This window comes from Nothoprocta perdicaria, unplaced genomic scaffold (genome assembly GCF_003342845.1).
Source record: "Nothoprocta perdicaria isolate Ctin4 unplaced genomic scaffold, notPer1 scaffold_75, whole genome shotgun sequence".
Classification (NCBI taxonomy): domain Eukaryota; kingdom Metazoa; phylum Chordata; class Aves; order Tinamiformes; family Tinamidae; genus Nothoprocta; species Nothoprocta perdicaria.
The window spans coordinates 3,037,601-3,053,464 of NW_020456032.1; the positions used below are offsets into that span (position 1 = coordinate 3,037,601).

At 44.6% G+C, this 15,864-nt stretch overlaps 1 protein-coding gene across 1 annotated transcript in view; it reads right to left on the minus strand.

Annotated features, from left to right (window-relative positions):
* Positions 1 to 15,864, minus strand: part of DNAH9 (dynein axonemal heavy chain 9) — a 155,076-nt gene that overhangs the window by 102,747 nt on the left and 36,465 nt on the right. Inside the window, exons 30-39 of the mRNA XM_026051405.1 lie at positions 15,623 to 15,780; positions 14,912 to 15,050; positions 13,990 to 14,277; positions 13,573 to 13,783; positions 11,228 to 11,355; positions 10,572 to 10,680; positions 9,267 to 9,414; positions 7,125 to 7,299; positions 1,358 to 1,531; positions 489 to 696 (exon numbers count right to left, since the gene is read on the minus strand). Coding sequence (XP_025907190.1) covers positions 489 to 696; positions 1,358 to 1,531; positions 7,125 to 7,299; positions 9,267 to 9,414; positions 10,572 to 10,680; positions 11,228 to 11,355; positions 13,573 to 13,783; positions 13,990 to 14,277; positions 14,912 to 15,050; positions 15,623 to 15,780 — 1,738 coding nt within the window. The remainder of the gene's footprint in view (positions 1 to 488; positions 697 to 1,357; positions 1,532 to 7,124; positions 7,300 to 9,266; positions 9,415 to 10,571; positions 10,681 to 11,227; positions 11,356 to 13,572; positions 13,784 to 13,989; positions 14,278 to 14,911; positions 15,051 to 15,622; positions 15,781 to 15,864) is intronic.

A 15,864-nucleotide genomic window follows, 5' to 3' on the forward strand; every position in this document is an offset into this window, starting at 1 on the left:
CAGTGCACTCCAAGGACAGTTTGGTTTCTAGCCAATTCTAGTCTTATTCAGCAAGGACTTAAAATCAAGCATATTAAATACACATCTATATATGGTACAAAATAACAGATTTAACCATGCGATTCAACACAGTTCAGAACTCCTGGTGTTTAGAATTCATATCCTCCTGTTGAAACATAGAATATAGCCCAAAATCTACAATTTGGTGTCACTAGGGTTTGGGGACTTATTTTATCCCCTCAGAGGCATGTGATATTTTTGGAATCTGGAATTTTTCCTGTGTGCCTAGGCTATAGTGTGATCCCACCCTTCCATACTCCTGGCACTCTGACAACTTGCAGAATATCCTGAGAGTCTACGGGCATCAATGCAGCAGTCACAGGGAGCATCTTGCCCCTGGATCTTCCTCCAAGCACCTCTGAACCCCACCATGTCCCCTCAGACACCATGGGAACCCACCAGGCAAAAGCACTCAGCTCCTGCCTTACCTTGCAGCATGGCAGAGGTGGTGTAATAGTTAAAAGGAACATTCTTCACCACATAGGCATCTGTGTCCAGAGAGGACAGCTTGTCTCCCACCAGCACAGACTTCCCTGTGCCCGCGTTCCCCACCAGCATCACCGGCCTCCGGCGCTCCAGGAGCTTGTCCATAAAGTATCGCACACGAACCGTCTCCGTAGTGGGCACCAGGCAAGCCTGAGAAGGGGATAATGAGCAGATAAATGATCCCTGTCACTACCAAAACTCCCATTCCACAGTCTGGGGAGAAGGTAAACTGGGAAACCCAGAAATGAGTGAGAAGACCCCTCTTTATTAATCACAAGGAGGAAAGATTGATGCTGCTGCCAGTTTCCATCATGTTTTTTGCAGAAATGAAAGTTTGACAACTGAATCTTGGGAGCAGCATCTGGATTGTCATACAAACATGCATTTTGCTAAAATGGTAACATTTTTTCCCAAGTCATCTTTTTGCATCACACCTTTATAAATGGAAAGAAAAGTGTAGTTGGCAAAAACATCTCCAGTTTCAGCCAGACACAGAACGATGCTGTGGTATCTCATGGGCTTTGTCACTATGTTGTCTCACATCCYGTTTTTGCTCCGCAGCTAAACTTCACCTCTCTGAATGCACTCTGGATGCACACTTCCATTAATACACAAATTGCTTGGTAATCACAGTGGCTTTGAGTTTATCCCTGGTGCACATCTGTCACATTTCAAACACTAATTGGAGACATGTTGTCACAGCATRCTAAAAAGAACTTAGTTGCACCTCATGAAGAATAGCCCAACCCTTTGTGAGACTTCCCTGAAACACCCATGCACATTTTCTTCCCTAACAGAGAAGCTCACATACCTGCAATGGCATTTCTGGATCAAATTCAAACTGGGGAATAAGTTTGGACCAAGCCTCAAACTTCTTCGTTTCTGGATCAATGTAAAAGTCAAAGACTGTTCCCTGAGAGGGAAACTTTATAGTCTTGAATTCTGCCACCCACCACTTGCTGAATTCCACTCTGTAGTCTACAAGCTGCAAGACAAAAAGCAAAAGAAATATGTTAAACCAGAGAAATTCATTAGTGATGGGAATTGTTATCTAATTCAGGCCACCAGAGTGGGACTGGTCCTTAAAACATATTCCACGGGATAATGCATCTTATCTTTTTTCCTATTATTAAGCCTATTTTTTCATTTTCTTCATTCCATCTCATCACTCCTATTTATTCACCTAAATAATTCATCCTTTGTGTTGATCATTCTTGGTGCATCTGCGATGAGATAGATGGATCAATTTGAAAAAGAGAAATACGTGCCTATGACTAAACAGACCCCTTGATTGATTCTTGGTGCCTACTTCTCCYAGCAGACAAGGACACAACATCTGTCTACATCCTTGGTCATGGTTAGTCAGAGCATGCATATTAAAGCCTTTCCTCATAAATCACAGCATTCTATTAATACCTAGTTGTCRTCTTCTGGCCTTTCCTTTCAAACCACAACACTATTCTGCGGAGAGATGAGGACTGCAGACATCAGGGTAACAAAGCATTAGAAAGSGACCGTGCCCCCCTGGCCCTGCTGTGGTTTTGTGCTGCCCTATGGCCCTGGAAGCACCTACTTTCCTGTCTTTCCCCATTACATCCTTCTATATACAATTTTGCTTTTAGATGCTGGGTTGGAACTTGCAAATATGTTTAGTTCTCTGCCACATGTGTCCAAACGTGACACTGGGGAAATCACTCKGTTTGACTGACTTTCCTACCCAGATAGTAGGAACTACAGCACCACTCTGCCCTGGGGAAGAGGGGACAGGGGCAGGAGGGGGGAAAAACGTTAACAAGGCATCTGGGTGTAAATTATAGTCAGCTTTAACATCATGGATTTTTCCTGGAGCATCTGCAAATCTCTCCTCCTCGTAGTCATTTGCTGTTCCATCCCTGCCCAGAAGCCCATCTGGGACCACCAGTGCATTTCACATAACCACTGCACCTCCACCAGGAAACAATGATTTTAAGCTGAGCTAAACTGAGAGAACTATAAAATCTCCCGAGCCACCATCCACCAGCAGACCAGAAGACTTTAAAAACACATTATTTATATCTGYGATTTTGCTGTCTTGTGCTATTCAGAGCGTTAGAATAACTGTAATTCTCCATTCTCCTGTTGTTATAACTTCTCAKCACTGGCAGCAGAGCAGCCTCCAGTGCAAAGGGATGTGCATCACTGGTAAAAGCTTTCTCACAAGGGTGTCCTTGCCCTGCCCAGACAAACTGCTTGCAGCTGCACTGGGATGTGCTGYCCGCCCTGCCTAGCAGGAAAGGGAAGGAGAGCCCCTCCATCCCCAGCGACACTGCCAGAACTGTGCTGAACTCAGACTGCTGCCTTAATAAAAACCCCATATGGATTTCTGCTAATTTCAGAGCCTTGAAATGGCAAATCTGTCATCTGTTTTTATACAGGGGCCACACTACCCACCAACAAGTGCAGAATAGCAGGAAGCCTTCCAGACTGTTTATCCTGACATTTCAGCAGCAAAAGGTCAGCACAAAGGGCACCTTCAATGGAGAGCAATAAACAGATTTTATATTGGATCATTTTTCATCAGGCTTTCAGTYGCTCTCACTCGGACTGCTGTATCCTCCTATTCTCAGCTCTGACATTTACAGAGCATCAAAAGCAGCAATGCTCAGTCCAGCCTCAAAGTAAAGCCTTCCWGAGGGATGCTGTGCCCACGCACGCCTCCTGTGACTCGCACAGAGCCCCGGCAAGAACGTGGTGGTTTATGGCCCACCACTGCCCTACGAAACAGGCAGAAAAGTCTACTAGTTGTAGAGGGCCATAAAGCRACACCAAGGACTGCCTCTCTCAGATGAGGAGGAAAGTTATGGGTGTGAATAATGTCCATCCATCTGTCCTGCAACCACACATCAGCTGACTTGCTTGAGGAGCTACCAAGTCTTGTAATTAGATGCAGTTTTGTACTCCTGAAGTGAGGAAAAGCAGTGCTTTGCCAAGCCTTTTTTTKKTTKKTTTTTTTAAACCACCTCACATTGATAACACAAGGGCTGATTACTTCMCAGCTGGCACGTAGGAAATGGAGGATTAAACCCTTCATAAGGACCAAGAGGAGCTCATCTCTCAAAGGTCATTCCATGATGACTAGGCAGCAACAGCTCRATGCAAGTACCAAGTCTTGCCTGAGCTGTGCTGACAGTTTTTCAGCACATCCCAAAGTATCTCCTGCTTGGCATGAAGAAAATGTGAACAGCCCTGGAGACATTTCCAGCGAGTGGAGAGGCAAATGAAAAGAAAATGAAGAGACTCTCGGTGCGCTCAGGAAACCCTTGAGAACACCATCACCCCTGTCTAAGTTGGGGAAAGAGCCATGGTGTCAGATAGAGACCTCACATATATTGCAAGCAACACAGGGCTTGACATATGCCCATTAAAGAGCAGATACCCTCAGCAGGCTCAGAGAGAACAGTTCTGTAGCAGAAACCCAACCCTCTCCAAACACGCTCTCTGCTGCCCCAAGGCATTTGCCCAAGCACGGCTTTCACAYCCAAAGCACCAGCAGCTCCAAGAGGAAAGCACTCAGACTTTGCAGGGAGAAACAAAAGTGGAATCCTGCCTCAGGCAGGTTTCTATGGCTCATGGTACCCATTAGGCTGGGTTTTCAACAGAGTTCTAGGCACAGGCTTTACCAGCTAGCCACATTGCTCATTGTGCCACTTGCTGACAACCTAACACTCAAAGTTGAGGGCTCCAACTGCAACACATGCTGCTTTTAAATCCCTCTGCAGAATTCTCCAACTTGCCTAGGGATTCATTTGGAAAAAGCAATGCCTCCACAGGATAGACTGTCAAACTACAAGCACAGGAACATAATTGTGGAACACAGCCATGCATGGCCCAGTGTCAGCAGCTTCATGGCAGGGGTCTGACACACAAGACTTGATCTTTTTAGTCTATTATTACTGTTAACAGCAGGAAGTCATAAAACAGTAGCCTTTACAATTACTTGGAATTCAAGAGACAGCCCTGCTGTGCCAAAGTAAGCCATACAGCCAAGAAATGGAGCAGAACAAGGAACTGGAGTGAAAGGTCATGCCTGCTCCCCCTTGTCTGGGTGCAAGTCATCAGGGAGAGAGAGAGAACAAGGCCTGGACATGAGGGCAGCACAAGGGACGCCAGAGGCAGCAGCACAAGCCTGGTATTTTCCATGGCAAGTCTGGARAAGATCCTTCAGAGACTCCTATTATACCCCTGGTTAAGCTTCTAACAAAGTGCCCCAGTTCCAGCTCACCTGAGAAACCCTGCTCTTTCCACACATTTTGAGCRCTGAGACTTGAAGAGGGGTCTGAAAGCAAACAAAATCTAATGCTGACCTTGAGGGAACTCAGTCTCACAATAATATCACTGTGCAAGAGATCACACCCACCTTGTCTAATACAAGCTGATAGATTCAGAGGCTGACAGCTGCAATTAATTCACAGGATAGATGTTTTGTAGGAAGCAGCATGGAAGACTAGTGCCTACTCTTCCTCTCTGTCTCAGACATTAGTGTATTTTGAATGTCAGGAATACCACTAGGGACACATAGTCCAATCAGTCTTCATGGCCCAAGGATATTTTTGTCTCTAATTGTTCCCTCTAGTGATGTAGTCTTTGGTGTGGGCAGCAGTACACCAAGAATCCAGCAGCTCACACCAGAGAGTGCCCAACAGCTGACTCCCAACAGGATTTTACAAAGCTGTGTGCCTAAAACAGCCCAATGTCCCCATCAGCTGGCAAAGTGGCCACAGCAAACTCCCAGAGAACAGCAAGTATTTTGAAGAATAGGATCACTAGATACATCCACTTACACAGAAGTGAGCAATCCCCAAAGCCCATTCTGCTCAGCTTGTCACTTCTCTTTCTTAAATAGTTTTATTAGAAAATTAGGTGAGCTGATATCTAGCATCTGCCTGTCTTAAATAAAATCCAGGGCTGACAAAGCATTGCCTGGTTTGTGTTACACAATGCAACTTATACATACACAGTTGAATGGCTGAAACACTCTTCCAATGATATATTCATCTGACAAGTCAGTCTTAATTTGGTCACATTACGTATATCCACAGGCCTCTATAAATTAACCTGATGTTTCTCATGGTGAAACAGGTGAACTTCAGCAATCATCCCCCTGCCTTTATAACTTTACTCCTCTTCCTCTCCAACTGGTGTTACACCTTGGATAAATATATCTTTCATAAAAGGAAAAGCCTTCGGTGATGGGATGACTGGTTGGTTGGACGAGGAGAGAGCCGTGGATGTTGTCTACCTTGACTTTAACAAGGCTTTTGACACCGTCTTCCATAACATCCTYATAGGAAAGCTCTGCAAGTGTGGTCTGGACGAGTGCACAGTGAGGTGGATCGAGAACTGGCTGGATGGCAGAGCTCGGAGAGTGGTGATAAATGGGGCCAAGTCCATTTGGAGGCCTGTGRCTAGTGGTGTCCCCCAGGGGTCAGTGCTGGGCCCAGYGCTGTTCAACCTGTTCATCAATGACCTGGACGAGGGCACAGAGAGCACCCTGAGCAAGTTTGCAGATGACACCAAGCTGGGTGGAGTGGCCGACACTCCGGAGGGCTGTGCTGCCATCCAGAGGGACCTGGACAGGCTGGWGAGTTGGGCAGAGAGAAACCTYATGAGGTTCAATAAGGACAAGTGTAGGGTCCTGCATCTGGGGAGGAATAACCCCAGGCATCAGTACAGATTAGGGGTCAACCTGCTAGAAAGCAGCTCCACRGAGATGGACCTGGGAGTCCTGGTTGACACCAAGTTAACCATGAGTCAGCAGTGTGCCCTCGTGGCCAAGGAGGCCAATGGGATCCTGGCCTGCATCAGGAGAACATTGACAGCAGGGCAGGGAAGGGATCCTGCCCCTCTACTCAGCTCTGGTGAGGCCGCACCTGTGTAATATTGTGTGTAATTCTGGGCTCCTCAGCATAAGAGGGACGTAGAGCTTCTAGAGAGGGTCCAGTGGAGAGCAACAAAGATGATTAAGGGACTGGAACATCTCGTATAAGAAGAGACTGAGTGAGTTGGGCCTGTTTAGCTTGGAGAAGAGAAGGCTGAGAGGGGATCTGATTAACATGTATAAGTTCATGAAGGGAGAATGGAGGGAGGAAGGGGCCAAGCTCTTCTTAGTGGTGGCCAGTGACAGGACAAGGGGTAATGGGTATAAGTTAAAACACAGGAAGTTCCATCTCCATGAGAGGAAGAACTTCTTCACTGTGAGGATGACAGAGCCCTGGCACAGGCTGCCCAGGGAGGTTRTGGAGTCTCCTTCTCTGGAGGTCTTCAAAACCCGCCTGGATGCCACCCTGTGCCACATGCTCTAGGTGTGCCTGCTTGAGCAGGAAGGTTGGACTAGATGATCTCTAGAGGTCCCTTCCAAACTTAAACATTCTGTGATTCTGTGAAAAGGCACCATAGCATTAAGATTTGTAGTTTATTATCACCCATATGGCAGTCCCAGAAAATAAGCATTACTGATAGAGTGCTATCTATATTCAGTAAAGTAGAAGGAGAAAAAAAGGTCTGCATAGAAGATGCTGAAGCTGTAGTTTCCTTCTTACCTGGTCTTGAAACATTGAACCACCAAAGGCCCAGATGGCAGCAAACACAAAGTAAAGTTCATACAGCTCTTTGGGACAGTCAGGGGGTGTATTCTCTTCTGTCAGGAGACATTCAAGGAGGTAGCACAACATCTGAACCATACTCTGCTCTGGAATGGGAATAATCTTCTTAAATCTAAAGGATGGAAATGGACAGTATATGAAATACAAGTGAATCCAGCAAAGCAATTGCCTAAGGTCCAGAAAGACTTGATTTGAAATCCTTTTTCAGAATATTAATATTTTGTTTTTCGGTAGAGTGCATCTCATCTATTGGGAGAGCGAGAGAGAGAAAGAGCGAGCGAGAGAGAGAAAGAGCGAGCGAGAGAGAGAAAGAGCGAGCGTGAGAGAGAAAGAGCGAGCGTGAGAGAGAAAGAGCGAGCGTGAGAGAGAAAGAGCGAGCGTGAGAGAGAAAGAGCGNGCGAGAGAGAGCGAGAGTGAGAGAGAAAGAGCGAGAGTGAGAGAGAAAGAGCGAGAGTGAGAGAGAAAGAGCGAGAGTGAGAGAGAAAGAGCGAGCGTGAGAGAGAATGGAAACTGGAAAGGGAAACCGGAGAGGAGGAGAGGAGGAGAGGAGGAGAGGAGGAGAGGAGGAGAGGGAAAAAAGAAAGAAGCATTCTTTTTCCCTTATCTGCTGGCACCAACACATATACAAGTAATAATAGTAATCAGAAGTTTCAAACATTTTAAAACTTTGATCCTCTAGAAAGAAGTCAAATGGGAGACTTGCTAAAGGGAATGATTTCCTGTGAATACGACAAGTTCAAAAGCAGTCAAATAGGAGTAATAAAATAAACCCTTTCATCTTGCCATTTTACATTCATTTAAGCTACACTTACAGAATTCCAAACTAATATTGCAGCAGCACTGAAGTCCTCCATAAAGTAATTATAGCTATTTGAAAGGTTGGTTCTACAATTTCTGAATTAAGCTAGCTACCAAAATACCCAGCTCAGGACTGCCTGCAGCTAAACCTATGGATTTCACAACCTGACGCAGCGTTCAGCAAACAGAGTAGGAAATGTCCGATGGACTGTTGCCAATGGCTATAATCATGCTGGTCCCCCTAGAAAGTAGTCTCTCCATTACGCTACCTACTTCCAAAATGTTCTGCTTTCACTAATTGATCCCATTTTGGCATGTCACTATTGTGGCTGACAGCCTCCACACTTGATTTGGGGTTGTTCTTTTTGTTGTCATTGTTTGTTTAATTGAGGTTCTGGTATGAGAAGCAATCAGAGGATGGGAGAAGCTTTCTTATTCAAGTCTGTTGAGTCTCTACTGTGGCCAGTCCTTGTCATTTCATGATYAAGAGAGCTGCTTCCCATGACAATGGGCCAGAACCATTCCAAAGCCCTTCTACATAGGCAACATTCAGAAGCTAATGTAAGCTCACACTCCTATTTACTGCTGCTAGGCAGAAAGGGACTCCAAATGCACTACATAAGAGCTCTTCCAAAAARAAAAGTTATTAATTTGACAGATGTCCAGACATGAAACTCACCCAGGCTGGGTATTAAGAGAGATTCATTGTGCTCTGTTCAAATGTRGCAGGAAAAGTTGTTAGTGAAGTAATTCCTGAAGTAATCAGGAAAGCAATCCTAACCGTTCTCCAAAACACCAATTTTCTTACAATAACTAAGGGTAGGAGAAAGAAGTGGGAAGGGGAAAAAGAAAACCTGTTCTCCCTGTTTTTTACACTGTGGGTTGAAAATATTCTTTAAGTAATGGTTTGAAATCTGCCCCATTGAAAAATGACTTGTGCAGTGGACTCAGGTAAAGCCTGACATGGTTTAGTAGACCCTCTTTAGGATCTACTGGATTTCCTCTCTAAGAAATGCAGAACTGACACAAGGAGTAGAAGAACAATCAAATGAAACCAGATCTGGTCAGTAAATGATGGAAAGGAGCATTAGCATTCACGCTGCTATTTCCCATATGCACATCTTTATAGGGTTAAGCCAATGATGGTCAGGGCTCTTTTGGGCAGGGAAGAAAGCATCCATCTATGTGCAAGCCTGGCCCAAGTGGAGCGCAGGGCAGTCTAGAAGGCTGTGCGTGTCCCCTCTGCCTTTGCCAAGTTATATTCACCTTCTTATGCATTACCTTGTTCTAAGTGTATCCAGGCAACGTGGCAGATACTTGTCAAACAAAATAGTCAAGTTAGCTCTTTCTGACTGAATCTCTCGCCTGTCAATCCAGCTGCTCACTGGGGAATTCCAGCCTAGGTCCGCTGGGTTGATGTACAGGATCCCTTTAGACACGGAGGAACATACAAGTTAAGGACACAGCAGAGACGATTCCTTTTCTCCACTAGAAATACTCATCTCCTTTCACTCAACTAATTTCTCAAACACACTTGGGTACCATCCTACCTTCCTCTTTTCTCTGTCCCACTGCAAAARCTGTTCCCAACCCTTGGCACCGCACAGCTTTCTACACTGTCTCTAGTCCCTGGAGCACCTCTATCAAGATCCACGTGGGATCTGCGCTATGTCCCAGCCCAAGAAGCTGCATGCTACGACTCTGATGGTCTAGGGCGCAGACCCAATAGGACTCTCTAGGTCCTATGTTCAGGTTATGATGTTCACGTGCACAGGAAGACTTGGCCCCTATAACCACAGCTAAGAGTTCCCCCTAAATGCAGAGATGAGAGCTGGCGACAGAGAGGGGCTAAGGAACTGAACAGCTCTGTCCTTTGCTGGTGGTAAGTTTGTGAGTACCTCAGCTCCTTATATCCCTGCACCCACACAGCCAGCCACATGGATTTAGAGAGATGCCATCACAAGGAAGGATTAAAAGATGTCTATAAAGACAAATCACTTTACAGCCCTCCTGCACAAAAGAGGAGAAGGGGGAAGAATGAAACAGCAAAGAGACTTCAGGCAGGAAGCTTTTCCTGATGTTGGCCCAAATTAATAAACTGCTCTTGCTTGATCATGTTGTTATTCTGGGACTCATTTCCCCATGTGTAAAACCAGGATACACCTTTACTTCCTTCTCCATACTTCATGCACTTCTCCMGAAGATCAAGAGCTATTTGGGATATGGACTGTCCCTCTCCTATCAAGTTGGTACAGGGTACCGCAAGCACTCTCTTGGCCCTGCTGAAGCTATTGTACCCATCAACAGCCAAAAAAACCTGAGTAGAGCTCCCAGGTGACAGCTCCACATTTGGATTTGAGGTCAAGATCCTGAGTTTGTCCATGTGCTTCAAGAATTAYTCTTCCCACAAAAGGCAGCTGTGATCCACACCACAGAGAGGAAAACTTTCAACAGGGATCAAATTGGTCAATGAGAAGCAGYAGTTATTGGCACTAAACCCTGCTTGGTATGTGCAAAATCCCACGGTGCAATTTGGGCCAATCGTTTCTTGTAGGGAGAACATGAATTCCTCATGTCAAAACCCACCTGCTCTGGACACGGTYGCTGGAGTGGCCATGCGCAGGTGGCAGATCTCAAAGACCAGACGCATTGTTGGGTTCAGAGGGATCCTCTCATTGCTTGCGAGAGTCAGCACCTGCATGCGACACACACAGGTAACCCAGGGTTCATACCTTCCCCGGGAATGAGAATGAAATGAGCTCAGTTCTTGGTCGTAGAAACCTTTGGTGGTGTCTCAAAAGTGTCTCAAAGAAGAGCAGCTAATTTCTAACACAGAAGACTCCAATCTCTTTCACGGTCACAAATGAATAGCACCTCCTTATGTAAGGGAAAAGGTGCAGACGTGACTGCAGTCATTGAGTCTCCATTTCAAAGGGTCTCAAATTATGACCAGGATACCTGTGGTTATTCATGACTCCAGCTCTACAGTAAAGGGAAATTCCTGTGAAAACTCCTGTGGGCAACTTAATTCACACATCATTTTCAATATTTTTTTATACACACACACACACACATATAAATATGCATATATATGTATAGGTGTGTACATCTCACTATCTCTCCACAAAATACTATCACGATTGTATTATTCCAAGAGGCATTATTTCAGCAGCTCTATTCCTCCAAGATTGAATCTAGCTATGCAATCAAGGAAAATCTGCTTCTTTAACTTCATGCATTACCTTATTATCATCCATCACAGTATTAAGCGACTCAATCCACATTGGATCAATATCTCCATCTAGTACCATCCACTTGGGACCATCATGTGTTATGTTGGCCAGCTCTCGCATGATTGACGAAAACAGTCCTAGGACAACAACAGGAATAACTTTATGAACACTGAATTTGCCGCCTGCTCTGCCAGCAGTCTCTAAGAACTTATTATAAATGATCCTACTCAGTGCTTTCCACTTAAGCATTCAGAACTCTGCACCTATACATGTTTTATGTAATAAATGTTACCATACTATGATAAGAGTCTAGTCTCCTGTGAAGAAAAACTACATTATTAGTTAGCACCACTGAAAATGACTGCAGACTTGCACACAAGTCTCCTTCCCTCGAGATCCACGAGTGATAAGGAAAGTGAGGAGTAGATACTCAGAGGCAAAAGAGGGCATGAATTACACAGCGCAAAGAAACCCATCTCAATATGTTGTGGAATTCCTTATAACTGTTTTTGTGGCTCAAAGTATTTCAGGGAAATCAAGATGCATTAAACTCTGGGTCATGGCTTTAGTGAGATTGAGGGGAGAACAAGCACAGAATGACATTGAATGACAGAACAAAATGTCAGTAAAATCAAGGAGACTGAGAGGATACAGTGTCTCGAGAGGAGTAAATAATGAATGTTAAGAAGAGCAAGAAGGCTGGGAATAGAGCAGCAATACTGCAGAGCAAATGAAAACTCCACAAAATTATCGCTCTCCTCTACATGTGAAAATACCTATAGAGATTTTTCATGAAAAAACATCAGGCATTTTTTTTTTTTAAAAAAAAAGGTCTTCTGGTGAATTGTGACAAGCACTTTCGCACACCCCCCAAAAAGCCTTCTTTTTTGTGTGACCTGTATCAGGTATGGCTAGTGGCATTACATGACTGAAGACAGTGTTTGTGCAGAGCAAATGCATTAGATACCAGATTTGGAGGTCAAGTCAAAAAAACCCAACACTGCTTCAACTCAGTTTCTCACAGGTTGGACATATGACTTGACAGCAGTCTCAGACTACTCCAAGATGATACTGTCAGCAATAGTTGCTGTCACAGGTCACCAGTGCTCCCCTCACATGCACCATAGCAGTAGGGGAGAGAAAAGAGCTTCTCTTCTAAACTTTGGTGTCTACATCATGAAACTGGTTTCGGGATTTAAGGAGGAGTTTGGTTCTATGAAGAAAAGTTTTAAGATTCTCTTGGAGCTTTTACCATCTAACACGCATAACCTCTTCAACTCCTGATGATGAAAGTAACAGTGATAGGATGAAAACAGGCAGAAAAGCCAGTATGCAAGGTTAATATGTGAGGGTGTGAGAGAATTGCTTGAGAAGAGGGAGCACTTGGAGAAAGATGGAGTCCAGCCACCACCAGTCCCTCTAACCTTTGAGGATCGGCTGGAACACAAGGGGATTCATCTCTTACCAAATTTGCCCCTCCCCGCCCCTTCCCGGATCAAACTGCAGAGGGAATGCATCATCTTCTGTTGGACCATAGGAAAAGTTTCCTTGCTCATATTTGACAAAATAAACAAGATTTTCAGGAATGATTAATGCAAAAAATACTTGCCTTAAAACTTTGGGGTGGAGGACCCCATTGAAGTGAGGACCCTCATTTGAAGTGTCATAGGYTAGGAAAGTACTGGAGAGCCACCTTTAAAGTGCTCTTGCTGCCAAGTAATACCAGAGGTCCTTGATCTGCAGGAACTCCCACAATCAGTCTAGAGGAGTTCAAGCTATAATCCRTCACTTTTTTCCTCTGTCTCTTTTGACTTAGTATCCCTTGATTGCAATTGAAATGAAATTAACCCTAATACAGAAGCAGAGCGAGTGGTCAGGAAGGGTCCGTAGCTGAGAACAGGGGAGGCAGGTGGGCAGTTCATCTCCTGGAGAAATTCTGTCTGGGGATGATTTATGGTGATGTCCTAAACCATGCTTTAACCTGCTTTAACGCTAAGCACTGCTTTAGGGTTAATGTGCGCACACCACAGAGCTGAATTCAGTACCCATCTCCCTTCCATCACTGGTCCAGGTCCCTCTGAGGAGCTCCCTGTCCCACTTAGAAACTGGTATATCTCAGCATTAACAGACACGATATTTTTTTCTTAGGGAAAATAAGTCAAGGTCTCTGCTATGTTTCTCACTTGCAGATCAAACAGCTAAAACTTCCTATGTTCCATTTTAATAACAAAATCCCACATGGCTATGAGCAGTAGGCAGATGTCTGATCTTTGACACCTGCACCCAAAGTCATCCACTTAATTCACTAAAAGACTCTTCTTCATCTGTAGGTTCAGGGGTGAAAATACACTTACCGTCTTTCCATTCCCTTGTTGCAGGATTAATAATGCCAAAAAGCTCATCATTAGTGACTGCCTTGGGGTTGAGGTCTGCCCACACAGGACGGCGCTTCATTATCTGGTAAGTCTTGTTCAGGGATTTCAGCACCTGAGATTTGCCAGTGCCTGCGTTACCCACCACAAAGACTGAGTGTCGGACTGTCAGCAGCTCCTCCAGCTGCACCACCTGAGAAAAACACACCCAAATTTCAGACAAAAATACCAAACTGAAGTTCAAATCTATCAAATAGCTCCATGTACTCAGACCTCCACCAGGAGCAGCCTGCAAGGGGGTTAACTGCACAGAGTCCTCTTTGTAGGAACAACAATGGTTGAGAAAACACAAATGATTTGATGGTGGCACAGAAAGAGCAGAAGATTGCTTAGTCTTACTTTGAGCACAAAGTTGTCTTCAGCCTGCAGCCGGAGGTCCAACACAGCCTGCTTTACAAATGACTCAAAATTCAGGTCACGCTTCCGAGGCACGTCCAATGCAGGGAAAAGATCTCCAATCAAACCCATGAACACTGGCATATCATCGGTGACAATCTTGGGGATGTTGAAGTCACGAAGAGAGCGCATCAGAACCTGGTCTTCAGGTCGCTCTGGGTCCCCTCGTTTGAGGGAACCAGCAACAACCAGCACTGACTTGATAGCACGTAAGCCCCAATCATAGTGATCCTACACAGGGGAAAAGGTAGGGATGTCATTATACTTAGGTCACTAAYAGTGGGAAGAACCTGCAACTCTAAATTGACGGACAAGTCAGCACTGGAAATACATCCCGATCTTTTAACTGCTTCACACCCAGAGACTTCTACCATCTTGAGGCTTGAGTCACCTGGTTTCCTATTCAGTATTAAGGAGTTAAATAACTCTGCTCTTCCCATCACCATGTGAGCTCAGAAATGGTTGTGGTTAGGACTTGCACTCTTGAGACCTAACCAACTTGGGCCATGTAAAACAATAAACAGCTAAAGCCATATCAGACAGTTCCCTAGTACTCTGGATCTACACAAGCTACTAAGGACCACCAAATACTTCCCCCAAATGCGGTGTCATTTGAATGCATGGAAAAATCTTTCACATCAGTGCAGCAGATAAAGCACTTTTGTCCCTGAAGATCCTCCAAGAAAGCAGTCTGAAAGTTTCACTGCTCTGACAATCACAAACTTTTGCCCAGTAGCCAGACCAAATGCACTCATTAAAGAAAAGCTGTGAAGTTCTAGCTACAGAAGTGATATAAGATTGTGCTACTGGTTCTTTGGTGACCAGCATGCTTTATCATATGATCTAGCTATGAAAGGTAACTCACCTGCTTGGACAGAAGCTCTTTGCAGAGCTGGTACAAAGTAATAAACTTCCTCGCTAGAGCACGGGCCTCAATGAAACCCTCAGCAACCAGCATAATTTCACAGATCAGCTCAAAATCCGGCACGACCATTGCACATGGCCTAAAAACAAAGCAGAGAATATGCTGCAGAACAAGTTCTTTTCATCTACAGGCCTTACAAACAGGGGACAGACACAGTAAGCTGCCATTCTTTATTAGTAATGACTAGCTTGGGTTGGAATTCAGAGGATGCACAAAAAGTACAAAGCCTGCACTGCTTTCACCCAGCCCAAAAGACACAAGAGCTCACTACCTAGATTTCATTGGATTTGTTCACTGTGCAGATGTTGGACTGTAACTGTTCTGTTAAAGTATCCAGCTACCTAGAGATGAGCCAAAAGGCAGCAAGAGCCTTCGCTTATTGCTAATCASAAACCCATTTGTACAGATGGCAAGAGAGCGGATTTACAGCTTTATCTTACATTACTACTTATGAGCCAGGTCCACAAACGGACTTTATCACAGCAATTTGCCCCTCAGTGTTCCCAGACTCAAGCTTCTTGTGCAATGCAGAAGTTGTGAGATAGTCACTAATGAAAGTGAATTCTCCAAGGAAATAAAGTCAAACCTTTATATCCCAAAAGGCAACTGCTGCTACTTTAATATAGGTCAAAAAACCTGATCTAGACTTACCTGAAAAGAGCTTTTAAATTCTCAGGTAGCTCAGTTCGACCTGCATAACCAGGGTTCATAGTGATGAAAATACCTACTGAGGGCACTAAGTTAATGTCTTCTCCAAGAAAATTGAAGGATTTCTTTTTTTCCCGTATAGCATCCTGCACACTCTTCACCTAGGAACCAAGCAGTATTTTAGTACAAATGTTCAATTATGAAAAACAAACAAAAAAAACACACCAGATAACAGAGCTGCCTTC